The 12,158-nt window shown below is 45.2% G+C and overlaps 1 protein-coding gene across 3 annotated transcripts in view; it reads right to left on the bottom strand.

Annotated features, from left to right (window-relative positions):
* The window catches only part of SMC5 (structural maintenance of chromosomes 5), an 83,163-nt gene that overhangs the window by 53,843 nt on the left and 17,162 nt on the right, over positions 1-12,158 (bottom strand). For all 3 annotated transcript variants that reach the window (XM_039544669.1, XM_039544670.1, XM_039544668.1), the window contains exons 5-7: positions 7,292-7,426; positions 5,625-5,765; positions 762-923 (exon numbers count right to left, since the gene is read on the bottom strand). In XM_039544669.1, the coding sequence (XP_039400603.1) occupies positions 762-923; positions 5,625-5,765; positions 7,292-7,426 (438 nt within the window). The remainder of the gene's footprint in view (positions 1-761; positions 924-5,624; positions 5,766-7,291; positions 7,427-12,158) is intronic.

Genomic DNA, 12,158 nt, shown 5'->3' with positions numbered 1-12,158 from the left:
AAGGTTTCCTGATCACTGATTTAAATTGTGATTAAAATTGGTGATTTAGAATGCTTTAAGTCAAACCACCCTGCTCACCACTTTTTAAAAGAACAAATAGCAAATAATGAATACAGTACATCTGATACTCGGGCTAAAATACATGGAGGAGGACCAGTTACTATCTGACAAACTCTATCATATAGGTATTCATAATAGGGTTAAATGTAGATGGAGTAGCAGCTAAGGAAATCAGTAAGGCCAAAATATTCAAAATTGGATGCATAAAGCTAGCTACCTAAACTAAATTGGCCTGATTTTCAGGAGGTGCTCATCAATCAGAGTTCCCAAATTAAGAAATGAAAGCGCTGCAGGTGCTTGGCACATCTAGAAAAAAAATCAGGCCAAATTAATTAGATCCCTAACTTTATGTACCTAGGTCTGTATATGTTGGCCTAAAGATTTTTAGTATAAGAAAACCATATGGCTGTGTCTATTCCTATGGTGCTTTTACAGTAGTGCACCAAATGTGATCATGGAAAGTGAACTAAGTAGTACCTAACTCCACACAGCCATATTTAATTTCCTTTTAGGGAGGAGAGGCACAAAGAACAGAGCAGGAAAAATGAGGGCAAAAATACTTTCATTAAAATCTCTTCTAAAAACATGCTCCTTCTACTATACAAAAATGAACATATTCTGATTGCTTCATATTCCATTTTCAGCTTTATTAAACACATGGAATGTCTAAATACTTTAAACCGAGAATCCAAAATACATACCTTCTCTTTGATTTTTATATCCAAATTCCTCCATTGCTTTTCAACTTCTTGGATTTGCTGTGTCATTGGAGACTTTGTTTGTTGTAGTTTTTTTAATTCTTCCTTTGCATGGTCACGGTTTTGTTTCACCTCCTCATGCTCTTGGCGAACGTTTTCATATTCCTTGCAAGAGTTTCAAGCAAAACAATGAAAGCCTTTTATCTTCTGAGTTTAGCTGGATACACATATTATGCCCTTGCAATGCTCATGTTTAATTCAACAAGAATCATGCAAAAAGTCTGTTTTACAGTGATGGAGTTCCAGTACTGGTTCAATTAACTTGCTAGATATGGATCAGCTTGACCCTGAGATACAATGACCAACCTATTTCCTGCTGATCAAAAGCATGCAATGGCATTTGAACAATTTTGCTTTAAAGTATGAGTGTAAACATCCAATTATTCTGTGAATATCCTGACTTGTGTGTGTGTCCTGGACAATACTGAACTTGGGGAGTTTGTCCTGGTTTCGGCATAGCCCAGCAGTTGACAACTTCAACCCATCATTCCACTGCAACTCCCAACACCAAGATGAACTTGGAAACTCTACTGGTATCTACAGGACCCTGAAATGTGAGTTCAAGAGCAAAAGAGTCTGAGGTACTCCAGACTCTGGGGCATACAAAAAATGGAAATGCTCATATTAGGATTTCAGACTATTATCTATTGCTTTTGCTGTATGTGTTGCTGCCTTTTCCCACCTGGATATTAATTTTTCTACTTGTAAACAGAGAACATTTTTGTATTGCTGCCCAAGTTACTTTGAAACATTCTTTGTCAACCCCTTCCAAAATGGTCAGTCTCAGAACAGCAACTTAATCCCCTGGTGACACTGACAGATAAACAGTTTGCTCTCCAGTTATTTTGTTGTTTAAGATTATTGCAGGGACAGATTCAAAGTCTTGGGATGCACCTCACAATGCCACATCCTTGCTGGAAACATCTAGATAGCCTTGGCCTATGGACAATGCAGCATCAAACGTTGAGACCCAAAGGGTATATAAAGGAGCCATGGGCCTGCCCTGCCCCTCAGTTTCTTTCACTATTTCAAAGTACACTAGGAAGGCTCAGAAATAGTTGGGAAGGAGGATTGATCATGTCAATTAACCTACACAAGCTAGCACCTCCAAGTTATTCAGTTATAGGTGAATATTGCTTTTTCAAATATTTTCTTAAGAGATCTATTCTCTGTGAATCTGATTAGCAAAGATTCTTGTAAAGGTGGGTAGGAGGACCTAACTAAACAAACAAACATTATTCTACCAAGTTGAGTGTCAGATCTTAAGATAAATCTAGAATGACATGTATATGTATGAACCACGTCATAGCTCTACAGATGCCAAGTATGGGAATGTTTCCAAGAGAAACTGTGGAGATTACAAATAAGCAATGGAATGTACATTAAGACTTTTGGGAATCATAACCCTCACAAGATCATAACACTTTGTAACTACACCGCCATCCCGCTATAACGCGACCCAATAGAACATGGGTTCGCATATAGCACAGTAGCAGCGGGGCTCCAGCGGTGCTTTAAAGGGTCCGAGGCTCTGGCTGCTGTGGGGAGCCCAGGGCCCTTTAAATCACCGCTGGAACCCTGCCGCCTCTACCCCAGGGCTACAGCAGCGGGGCTTGGGCAGCGCTTTAAAGGATCCAGGCTCCCCGCAGTGGCCAGAGCCCGGAGCTCTTTAAATCACTGCCAGAGCCCTGCCGCTGCTACCCCAGGGCTGCGGCAGTGGGGCTCGCTGGCGGGTTAAAGGGCTTGGGGCTCTGGTTGCTGCAGTTCCCCACGACCGCATTATATCAGGGTAGAGGTGTATATATATTCTCTATGTAGGTAATTTTATAAAGAATCTGTAGGACTACTTGATGGGTTTATTTCCACTGAAGGTAGTAGCTAAATGCTCTTTTTACACCTAGGCTATATAGTGAAGTTTTCCCCAGCAATTAATGTAGTTTTGGGGGGAAAAGAGGAGGAAAGTCAAACAGGTGGTTAATAAAGGGATATCAGAGTAGATCCATAGATTTCAAGAATGGGAGGGGCCATTATGATCATCTAGTCTGATCTCCTGCATAACAAAGGTCACAGTAATACCTGTACTGCACCCAATAATTTGTGGTTGACCTAAACCATGTCTTTTCTAAAGGTCATCCAAGCTCCACCACCACCACCACCAGCATTGCAGTGAGAGCTCATGTTCAGTTAGTTATGAATAATGACTGCCAGGTCATTTTCAAAGTCACTGACTTCCAACATAGTCCGGCAACCTGTAAGTATCTAAACTACCTTAGATAATCATTTGGACTACGTACAAAATCACCAGTGGATCTTTATAGAGAAACTTGATAAAGTGAAACAGTAGTCCAATAAACCGAGTTCAGCCTGATACTTGAGAGGTTTTTTTGTGTCAAAAGATAATCAAATATCATCAGAATAGTAGTAGATGTTGGGTTAATCTGGTTTTGGGCTGCCCACACAGAGAATCTCTTACATTTTGCAGCACGTTTATCTAGCAGAGTGTTTACAAATCTGCATCAGTATCAGCTGCACCTCCAAAACACACTAATGATTCTGTCCTGTTAAGATTTTAAAATCCAAACAGGAAGTTGCAAGGATTTTTAGTCCAAGTGTAGCATGCTGTCATTTTCTGTGAAAGAAGAGTGGGAATTAGTGAAAAAGAGGATGGAAGCTCCAGGTTAGCCCCCAGTTGGAGTTATTGATATTGGATATACCAGAAGCACCTTTTCTCCATCCTCTCCAATATTCTGTTATTCTCAGGATCAGCGGTATTGGAGTTAAGGCATAAAGAAAGGAAAGCATGAAAGGAGAAATAATGTCTTCCTCTTTTGAAGACAGTGTATGGCATCCTCTTTCATTGCCAATAGATCTATCTGTGGGATTTTTTCCATCTCAGAAACAAGGAACGAAGCACTTTGTACTTTCAAGACCATTTGTGCTAGAAGGTGAAATTTCTGCTGAGACTGTAGACTAATGTACTCTATATGCCTCACAGGCCAACAGTGTTAAGGACACGATTTTAAATGCACTACCTTCTCAAGGAATAGCTTTATTACAAGAAGCAGATCTGGCTCAACCCTGGTAGATGATATAGTTCATCTTCATGCTACTGCCTGCTAAATATTTGTATTACCTGATCCTGTATTTGACAGATAACAGCCTTGAGAGCCAACTAAACCACTTGTCCCAGTATAATGGTATGTAACCTGGCATCTGCCAAGTTACAGAATTTGAATTGTGACTTAACTAAGTGAGCATTCCAACCCATGGCAGAGACATTACTATACTGGGATTCAGTGGTTGGAAAGGTTCGGGTCTTCTCTGTTCAAATCCACTATGCAAGTGAGTTCAGTGTTCTGAGGGATAGCCACTAGCAGGTAGGGGTCAGGCTGACTGCTTCTTGTCCACCTTCAGACCCAAATATTCAGGATGGCAAAAGCATAGTCAATGCTTTCTACAGAGCTCTCAGGAAAATTTAAGTGTGCAGGTGTGTCTCAGCTGTGTGAATCTACAAAGGCATAACTCAAAGAACCATTTATTTCTAAACGTAAAAGTCAATTCAGAAATGTGTGTTATAACAAACAATTAGTTTTCCCCTTAGTCTCTATTGATTAGCCTTCAAAGTACTGCCCCAATAACAGTGATGTCAATGCTCTTTCCTGATTAACTGTGCACAGCCTGTAGCTGTCCTGTTTAAACAGATACTTTTTACGCCTTAACCGAGTTATCCCCTACCACTACAGGAGAAATTCACTTCACCCACATAAAAGAAAAGGACAAAGTTCATCCTCCACTGCCAGGTTGGAAGGCTATAGCCCATGTCCTTCAGTAGCTGTCCTTTCATAGCATTTGTACTGTGGGTTGGGACACCTGAGTCACATAACTATGAATCCTGTTGCCTTTCCTCAAGTGTACTCATCAATGGCTGGCATGGAGGCTTCTTCCTTAATGTACAGGGAGCTTCTCTGTGGTTGCTACACCTGCAACTCCCCTCATACAGCGCCACTACATGGCTAACCTACCGTAGAGGGCCAGGCTTTCTGCACCCTCTGTAAATTTCAATCACTGTAAATGAGATCCAAAAATTTGCCACATATACTTCATTAATTAAAGTTTCCTTTGTGGGCTTAAATGAATGGCATGAAAGCAGAGTAAATATAATAATGACATAATGCCTCAAAATTCTAAACAACCCCAGCTTAATTGATGGCTTTGATTCTCCAATTCTGAGTCAGTTTTGAAATATCACATTTTGTAATTCAAAATAATTCAGACTCTTGTGGACATAAGAAGGTGGCTATTAAAGCAAGCCAAAATGATTTACCTTTAACCCAGCACATCTCTTATTTATTTTGATTTCTTTAAAGCACTTATCTCCAGCTCTAGGCACTTGTATGACAAAACATTTTGTGAAACTCACTGCAAGACTTACTTCTGAAGCAACAAAAAGACCCATCATTCATTATGCTGTAGGGCACAAGGTGATCAGCTGCTTGGAAATACCACTACCCCATGATACAGTACTGAACGATTGGTCTAGCGGAGGGAGTCACTCTGCCTTCCTTTTAAAGCATGAAGTACAAGCCATTGCTGGAAGCAATAGGTGCAACTAGGCAAAAGCTAAGTGAGGCCAGGGGTAGAACACAATGTTTCAGGACAATTATATACTTTCTGTAATATTGGTAGTGCTTGGGCTATTCTGGGGTGGAAAAAACTTATTTCACTGCATAGTAACTCTCTCTTTTTAAAAAGATGGTGGGTTTATAATAGTTTTTCAGAAAAATTTGAAAAAAAAAACAAACTTACCATCCACGGTCTTTTTCTCTCAAGCATCTCTATTAAATCTAGATGACGCTTGCGTTCATAGTATCTCTCCACATCTTGCTTATACCGTTCATTTCTTTGCTTCATTTTCTCCAAGAAATTAGTTTTCTCTTGCAATGAATTCTGTCAGAAAATATATTTTACACTATTTACTTTGCTCTACTAAAATAACTAAATACAAAGGGGTATGCAGAAATTATGAAAAGTATGTCAACGAGAAGAAATTAAGAATTAGACAGAAGTGTAAGAACAGTAGCTTTTTGTGTTTTCATTGCAACTGAATTTCATTTTTCAAAAAAGGGAGAGTCAAACCACTAGTTATAGCCATCAGTACTGGAAGATGCACGAGAACTTTTCCCACATAATTGTGCCATGGAAACTCAAGTTTGATATAGGTAATGAGATGCAAGGTGAGTGAGCCAATAACTTTTATTGGACCAAGTTCTGTTGGTGAAAGAGAGACACTTTCTAGACTACAAACTCAAAAGCGTGTCTCTTTCACCACCAGAACCTGGTCCAATAGAAGATATTACCTCACCTGCCTTGCTTCTCTAATATCCTGGGCTCAACATAGCTACAACAATGATGCAAATAATAACAAGTAATAAGAGTAATTCAAACACAACTTAATCTTTAAAAAACAAACATTTTCTGATCAAACAAATTATTCTCTACTGGTCAACAGGAGAGGGGGGAAACTATTTTTCATTATTGCCTTACACATTTTGTTCTTTCTTGAATGAATTCTTAACTGAACAAAATATCTCTACTTTCACTACTAATTAGAAGAGATATTTTATAACTATTAGTTTTGCACCTCTATATAATTCCTTTATCTATCTTATTTAGTTAGATTAATAGGTTATCACAGAGACTATAAAGATATTATATGGCAAACAAAGTGACATTTAATTATTAGCTTGGTATCTCCATAGTACCTAGTCAATGTCACTGTTTGTCATATAATATTCTATCCCTTAAGTTAGGATCTGTGTGCATGCCCCCATTCAGCCCCATTTCCCTCACCATTTTTATTCTTTATAACTAGAAAATAAATTATGTAAACTTTATTCAGAGGACAGGGAGAGCTGAGATAGGGTACTGTTATGCTGTTAAGCATTAATGGGTGTAATTAATTAGTTGTTTGATCTACAGACAATGGCATAAGTGATTGAAGCTGTAGCTGTACTAATGAGATGGCAGAGGCTTCATGTGCACCCATTTTTTCCCTTTGAGTTTTCAAATTTTCCCCCAAATCAATAATGTTCTGGACACTTATGCCTAGAACATTCCCGGAAATTTTGGACATGACTGGATGTGGCGTTCAAATATTATTGTATTACATACAGAAGACAAATGCCACTGAATTGAGTTTAAGGCCTTTGCAACCGTGGCCAGTTAACTCTACATTGACAGGTTTCAGAGTAGCAGCCGTGTTCGTCTGTATCCGCAAAAAGAACAGGAGTACTGGTGGCACCTTAGAGACTAACAAATTTATTTGAGCATAAGCTTTTGTGGGCTACAGCCCACTTCATCAGATGCATAAACATACAGCAAGAAGATATTTATACATACAGAGAACATGAAAAGGTGGAAATAGCCATACCAACTGTAAGAGGTCAATCAAGATCTACTAGGTAGGTACTTACCTCAAGTTCTCTCTCTCTCTCTCTGAAGTTTTTTAGTTCACAGTGGAATTGGTACATTTCTGGTGGGCCAACTGATTTCTCTGTAGCTTCAAGAAGCTCAGTCTTGGACAGTTTTGCAAATTCCCCAACTTTGTCCTGCAAAGCAGAAACCAAAAACCAATGTCGTCACAGGTCTGTTATAATATTGCAAAAAAGTAATATTTTATTGCAATATATTGGCCTATCTCAAGCTAATATGCACATACAACATAGAGTTACATGTCAGACAGCTTTGGAAGTTAGTTAACAATTTTTTATTAAATGTGCACCTCAGTTATGTATTACAGCCAGCCCTGTAACTCTGTTATAGTTAGCATATGATCTATTCATATGCATATAGTTAGCATATGATTTAGTCATAGTTTTCCTTGCTGAAAAATCTAATTGTTATCAAATTTTGTCCATGGCTTTCTGAGAATCGCTTTGAACACTTCTCCAAACAAAAACAAAAACACCCTGGAAAATCTAAGTGCTCAAAATTTCACTCTGCCACATTCCCAGAATTTGTTCTAAGGTCATTTTCCTGCTAAGGTCTAGTCTACACTGAAAAACTGATTTTAAACAAATATTAGCTACTGCATTAATAAACATAGTTTAAAGACCACCTGATTAAAATATGTCGGCCAGCATGTTTTAAAAAAGACGGTTACTCACCGTTGTAACTGTTGTTCTTCGAGATGTGTTGCTCCTATCCATTCCAATTAGGTGTGCGCGCCGCACGTGCACGGCTCTTCGGAAGATTTTTACCCTAGCAACACCGGCGGGCAGGCTGGGCGCCCCCTGGAGTGGCACCGCTATAGCGCTAGATATATACCCCAGCCGGCCCGTCCGCTCCTCAGTTCCTTCTTGCCGGCTACTCCGACAGTGGGGAAGGAGGGCGGGTCTGGAATGGATAGGAGCAACACATCTCGAAGAACAACAGTTACAAGGGTGAGTAACCGTCTTTTCTTCTTCAAGTGATTGCTCCTATGCATTCCAGTTAGGTGATTCCCAAGCCTTACCGAAGCGGTGGGGTCGGAGTGAGACGTGGCAGAGTGTAAGATTGCTGAGCCGAAGGCTGCATCGTCTCTGGATTGCTGCACCAACGCGTAGTGGGAAGCGAAGGTGTGGACAGAAGACCAGGTGGCCGCTCTACAGATGTCCTGGATGGGGACATGGGCCAGAAAGGCAGCAGACGAGGCTTGAGCTCTCGTAGAGTGAGCGGTGAGATGGTTAGCTGGTATACCAGCAAGCTCGTAGCATGCTCGGATACATGCAGTGACCCAGGAGGAAATCCTCTGAGAGGAGACCGGCTTGCCTTTCATACGCTCCGCAACTGCTACGAATAGTTGGGGCGAACGCCGGAAGGATTTTGTTCGCTCTATGTAGAAAGCAAGGGCCCTGCGGACGTCCAGGGTGTGAAGCTGTTGTTCCCGACTCGAGGCGTGAGGCTTCGGGAAAAAAACAGGAAGAAAAATGTCCTGGTTTAATTGGAAGGCCGACACCACCTTAGGGAGAAAGGCCGGGTGTGGCCGAAGCTGAACCTTGTCTGCGTGAAAGATGGTGTACAGTGGACCAGCCGTCAGGGCATGAAGCTCGGAAACTCGCCTCGCTGAGGTTATGGCGACGAGGAACGCTGTTTTCCACGACAGATGGAGCAGGGAACACGTGGCCAAGGGCTCAAAGGGGGCTCTCATGAGCCTGGTCAAAACCAGATTCAGATCCCAGGACGGAGTAGGACGCCATACTGGCGGGAACAAGCGATCTAGGCCTTTGAGGAAGCGGGAAACCGTCGGATCGGAGAAGATGGACCGGTGACCGACGGGCGGCCGAAAGGCGGATATGGCCGCTAGGTGCACTTTCAACGATGAGACCACGAGACCTTGCTCCTTAAGTGACCAGAGGTAGTCCAGGATCGTTGGTATATGGACGACGAACGGATTCAGGTCTCTCTGATCGCACCAGATTGCGAATCGCTTCCATTTTGCGAGGTAAGTCGAGCGAGTGGAGGGCTTCCTGCTCTCTAGCAGGACTCGCTGGACCGCCACCGAACAGGCACGCTCCACGTGGGTCAACCACTCAGGCACCAGGCTGTAAGATGGAGGGACTGCAGGTCCGGGTGGCGGAGCCTGCCGAAGTCCTGCGTTATCAGATCCGGCCACAACGGGAGGGGAATGGGATCCCGAACGGAGAGCTCGAGCAGCAGCGTGTACCAGCGCTGCCTCGGCCAGGCCGGAGCAACGAGTACGAGGTGGGCCTTGTCCCTCCGAAGCTTCAGAAGCACCCGATGTACGAGCGGGAACAGAGGGAAGGCATATAGGAGGTGACCCGTCCAGGAGCAGAGGAGTGCGTCCGACAGGGAGCCCGGGGTGCGACGCTGGTAAGAACAGAACTGGTGGCACTTCCTGTTCTCTCTGGAGGCAAACAGGTCTACTTGGGGAAACCCCCACCTGCGGAAAATTGTGTACACCACATCTGGACGCAGCGACCACTCGTGTGAAAGGAACGACCTGCTGAGACGGTCGGCCAGCGTGTTCTGCACTCCTGGAAGATAGGACGCTACCAGGTGAATCGAGTGGGTTACGCAGAAGTCCCACAGGAGCATCGCTTCCGTGCAAAGTAGGGAGGATCGGGCCCCACCCTGCTTGTTGACATAAAACATCGCCGTTGTGTTGTCCGTCAACACCGCGACACAACGCCCTTGGAGACGGGAGCGGAAGGCTTGACACGCGAGGTGAATCGCCCGCAGTTCCCTGACATTGATATGTAAGGAGAGCTCTCGGGGCGACCAGAGACCTTGGGTGGGCAGGTCGGCTAGGTGTGCCCCCCACCCTAGCTCTGAAGCATCCGTGGTCAGGGTGACAGATGGTTGAGGAGGGCGGAATGGGACTCCGGCACACACCACTTCTGGGTCCAGCCACCAGGTGAGCGAAGCGAGGATCGGCTTCGTGGGCGTGACTACCATATCCATGGAGTCGCGGTGGGGCCGGTACACTGACGCAAGCCAAGTTTGAAACGGGCGAAGGTGCAACCTCGCGTACAGAGTGACGAACGTGCACGAAGCCATGTGGCCCAGGAGGCGAAGGCAGGAACGCACCGTTGTAGTTGGAAAGGATTGTAGGCCCCGAACTAGGGAGACCAGAGACTGATGCCAAGGTTGGGGCAGGCAGGCCCTGGCCAAATTGGAATCCAGGACCGCTCCGATGAACTCCACCCTTTGCGATGGAGTCAACATTGACTTCTCGGCATTTATCATAAGTCCTAGGCGCTGAAACAGGGCTAGGAGCGTGGTCATGTGACTCGCTACCAGTTGGCGGGATGGTCCACGGACCAGCCAATCGTCGAGATACGGGTAGACGTGTATCCGACGACGGCGGAGAGCCGCGGCAACCACTGCCATACACTTGGTGAAGACCCTCGGCGCTGTGGAGAGGCTGAAGGGGAGCACTGCAAACTGGTAGTGCATGCTGTTGACGACGAAACGCAGGTAGCGTCGATGAGGAGGGTAAATCGCAACATGGAAATATGCGTCCTTCGTGTCGAGGGCGGAAAACCAGTCTCCTGGATCCAGGGAGGGGATGATAGTCCCCAGGGTCACCATGCGAAACTTGAGCTTGAGCAGGTACCTGTTGAGCTCTCGGAGGTCGAGTATGGGTCGTAGACCTCCCTTCGCCTTGGGGATTAGGAAATATCGGGAATAAAATCCCTTGCCTCGCATATCGCTCGGCACCTCCTCTATGACACCCAAGCTCAGCAGAGACTCGACCTCTTGTAAGAGGACTTGCTCGTGAGAGGGGTCCCTAAAGAGGGACGGGGCGAAACGAACTGAAGACGGTAACCGGACTCTACCGTGCGTAGCACCCAGTTGTCCGTTGTAATCTGGGACCACGCCGGGAGGAAGTGGGAAAGACGGTTGAAAAATAACGGGGAAGGATCCGGTGAAGAGACTGATGGGCCGTCCTCGGGCGTCCCATCAAAATGCCTGTTTCGGCCCTTGAGGGGCTTTAGAGGGCGCCTGGGACTGGGTACGCCGATTGCCCGATGGTCTATGGCGGTTCAGTCTGCCTCTGCGTCCATTATCAGGCCTCGACCTGGACTGATTAAATGGCCGATAGGGCTGCTGCCTGAAGGACCTCCGCTGGGTAGCAGGCGTGTTCATGCCCAGGGTGCAGATGGCAATACGGCCATCCTTAAGGGTCTGGATTCTGCAGTCTGTTTTCTCTGAGAATAGGCCCTTGGTACTGAAGGGCAGGTCCTGCAAGGTATACTGGACTTCTGGCGGCAAGGTAGACGACTGCAGCCAGGAGATCCTCCTCATGGTCACTCCTGATGCCAAAGTCCTGGCTCCGGAATCTGCAGAGTCCAGTGAGGCCTGGATGGAGGACCTGGAGGCTTTCTTGCCCTCTTCTAGCAGGGCAGAGAACTCCTGCCTGGAGGATGTGGGAATCAACTCCGTAAACTTAGAGAGGGCCACGAAGTTGTCGTAGGCATAGCGGCTAAGGAGAGCCAACTGATTGGATATCCGTAGTTGAAGGCCGCCAGCCGAATAGACCTTCCGGCCCAACAGGTCCATCCTGCGCGCGTCCTTGGACTTCGACGCTGGCGCGGGCTGTCCATTTCTTTCCCGGTCATTCACCGACTGCACAACGAGGGAGTCTGGGGCCGGGTGTGTATACAGGTACTCGTACCCGGTCGGGGGCACTGAGTACTTTCGCTCCACGCCTCGAGCAGTGTGAGGGATGGACGCAGGTGATTGCCAGATTGTAGTGGCATTTTTCTGAATCGTGCGAATGAAGGGCAGGGCCACTCGCATCGGGGCCTCAGCTCCAATCACATTAGTAACCAGATC

Source organism: Mauremys reevesii, linkage group 6, assembly GCF_016161935.1.
Source record: "Mauremys reevesii isolate NIE-2019 linkage group 6, ASM1616193v1, whole genome shotgun sequence".
Classification (NCBI taxonomy): Eukaryota; Metazoa; Chordata; order Testudines; family Geoemydidae; genus Mauremys; species Mauremys reevesii.
This window is presented reverse-complemented; position numbering and strand designations above follow the sequence as displayed.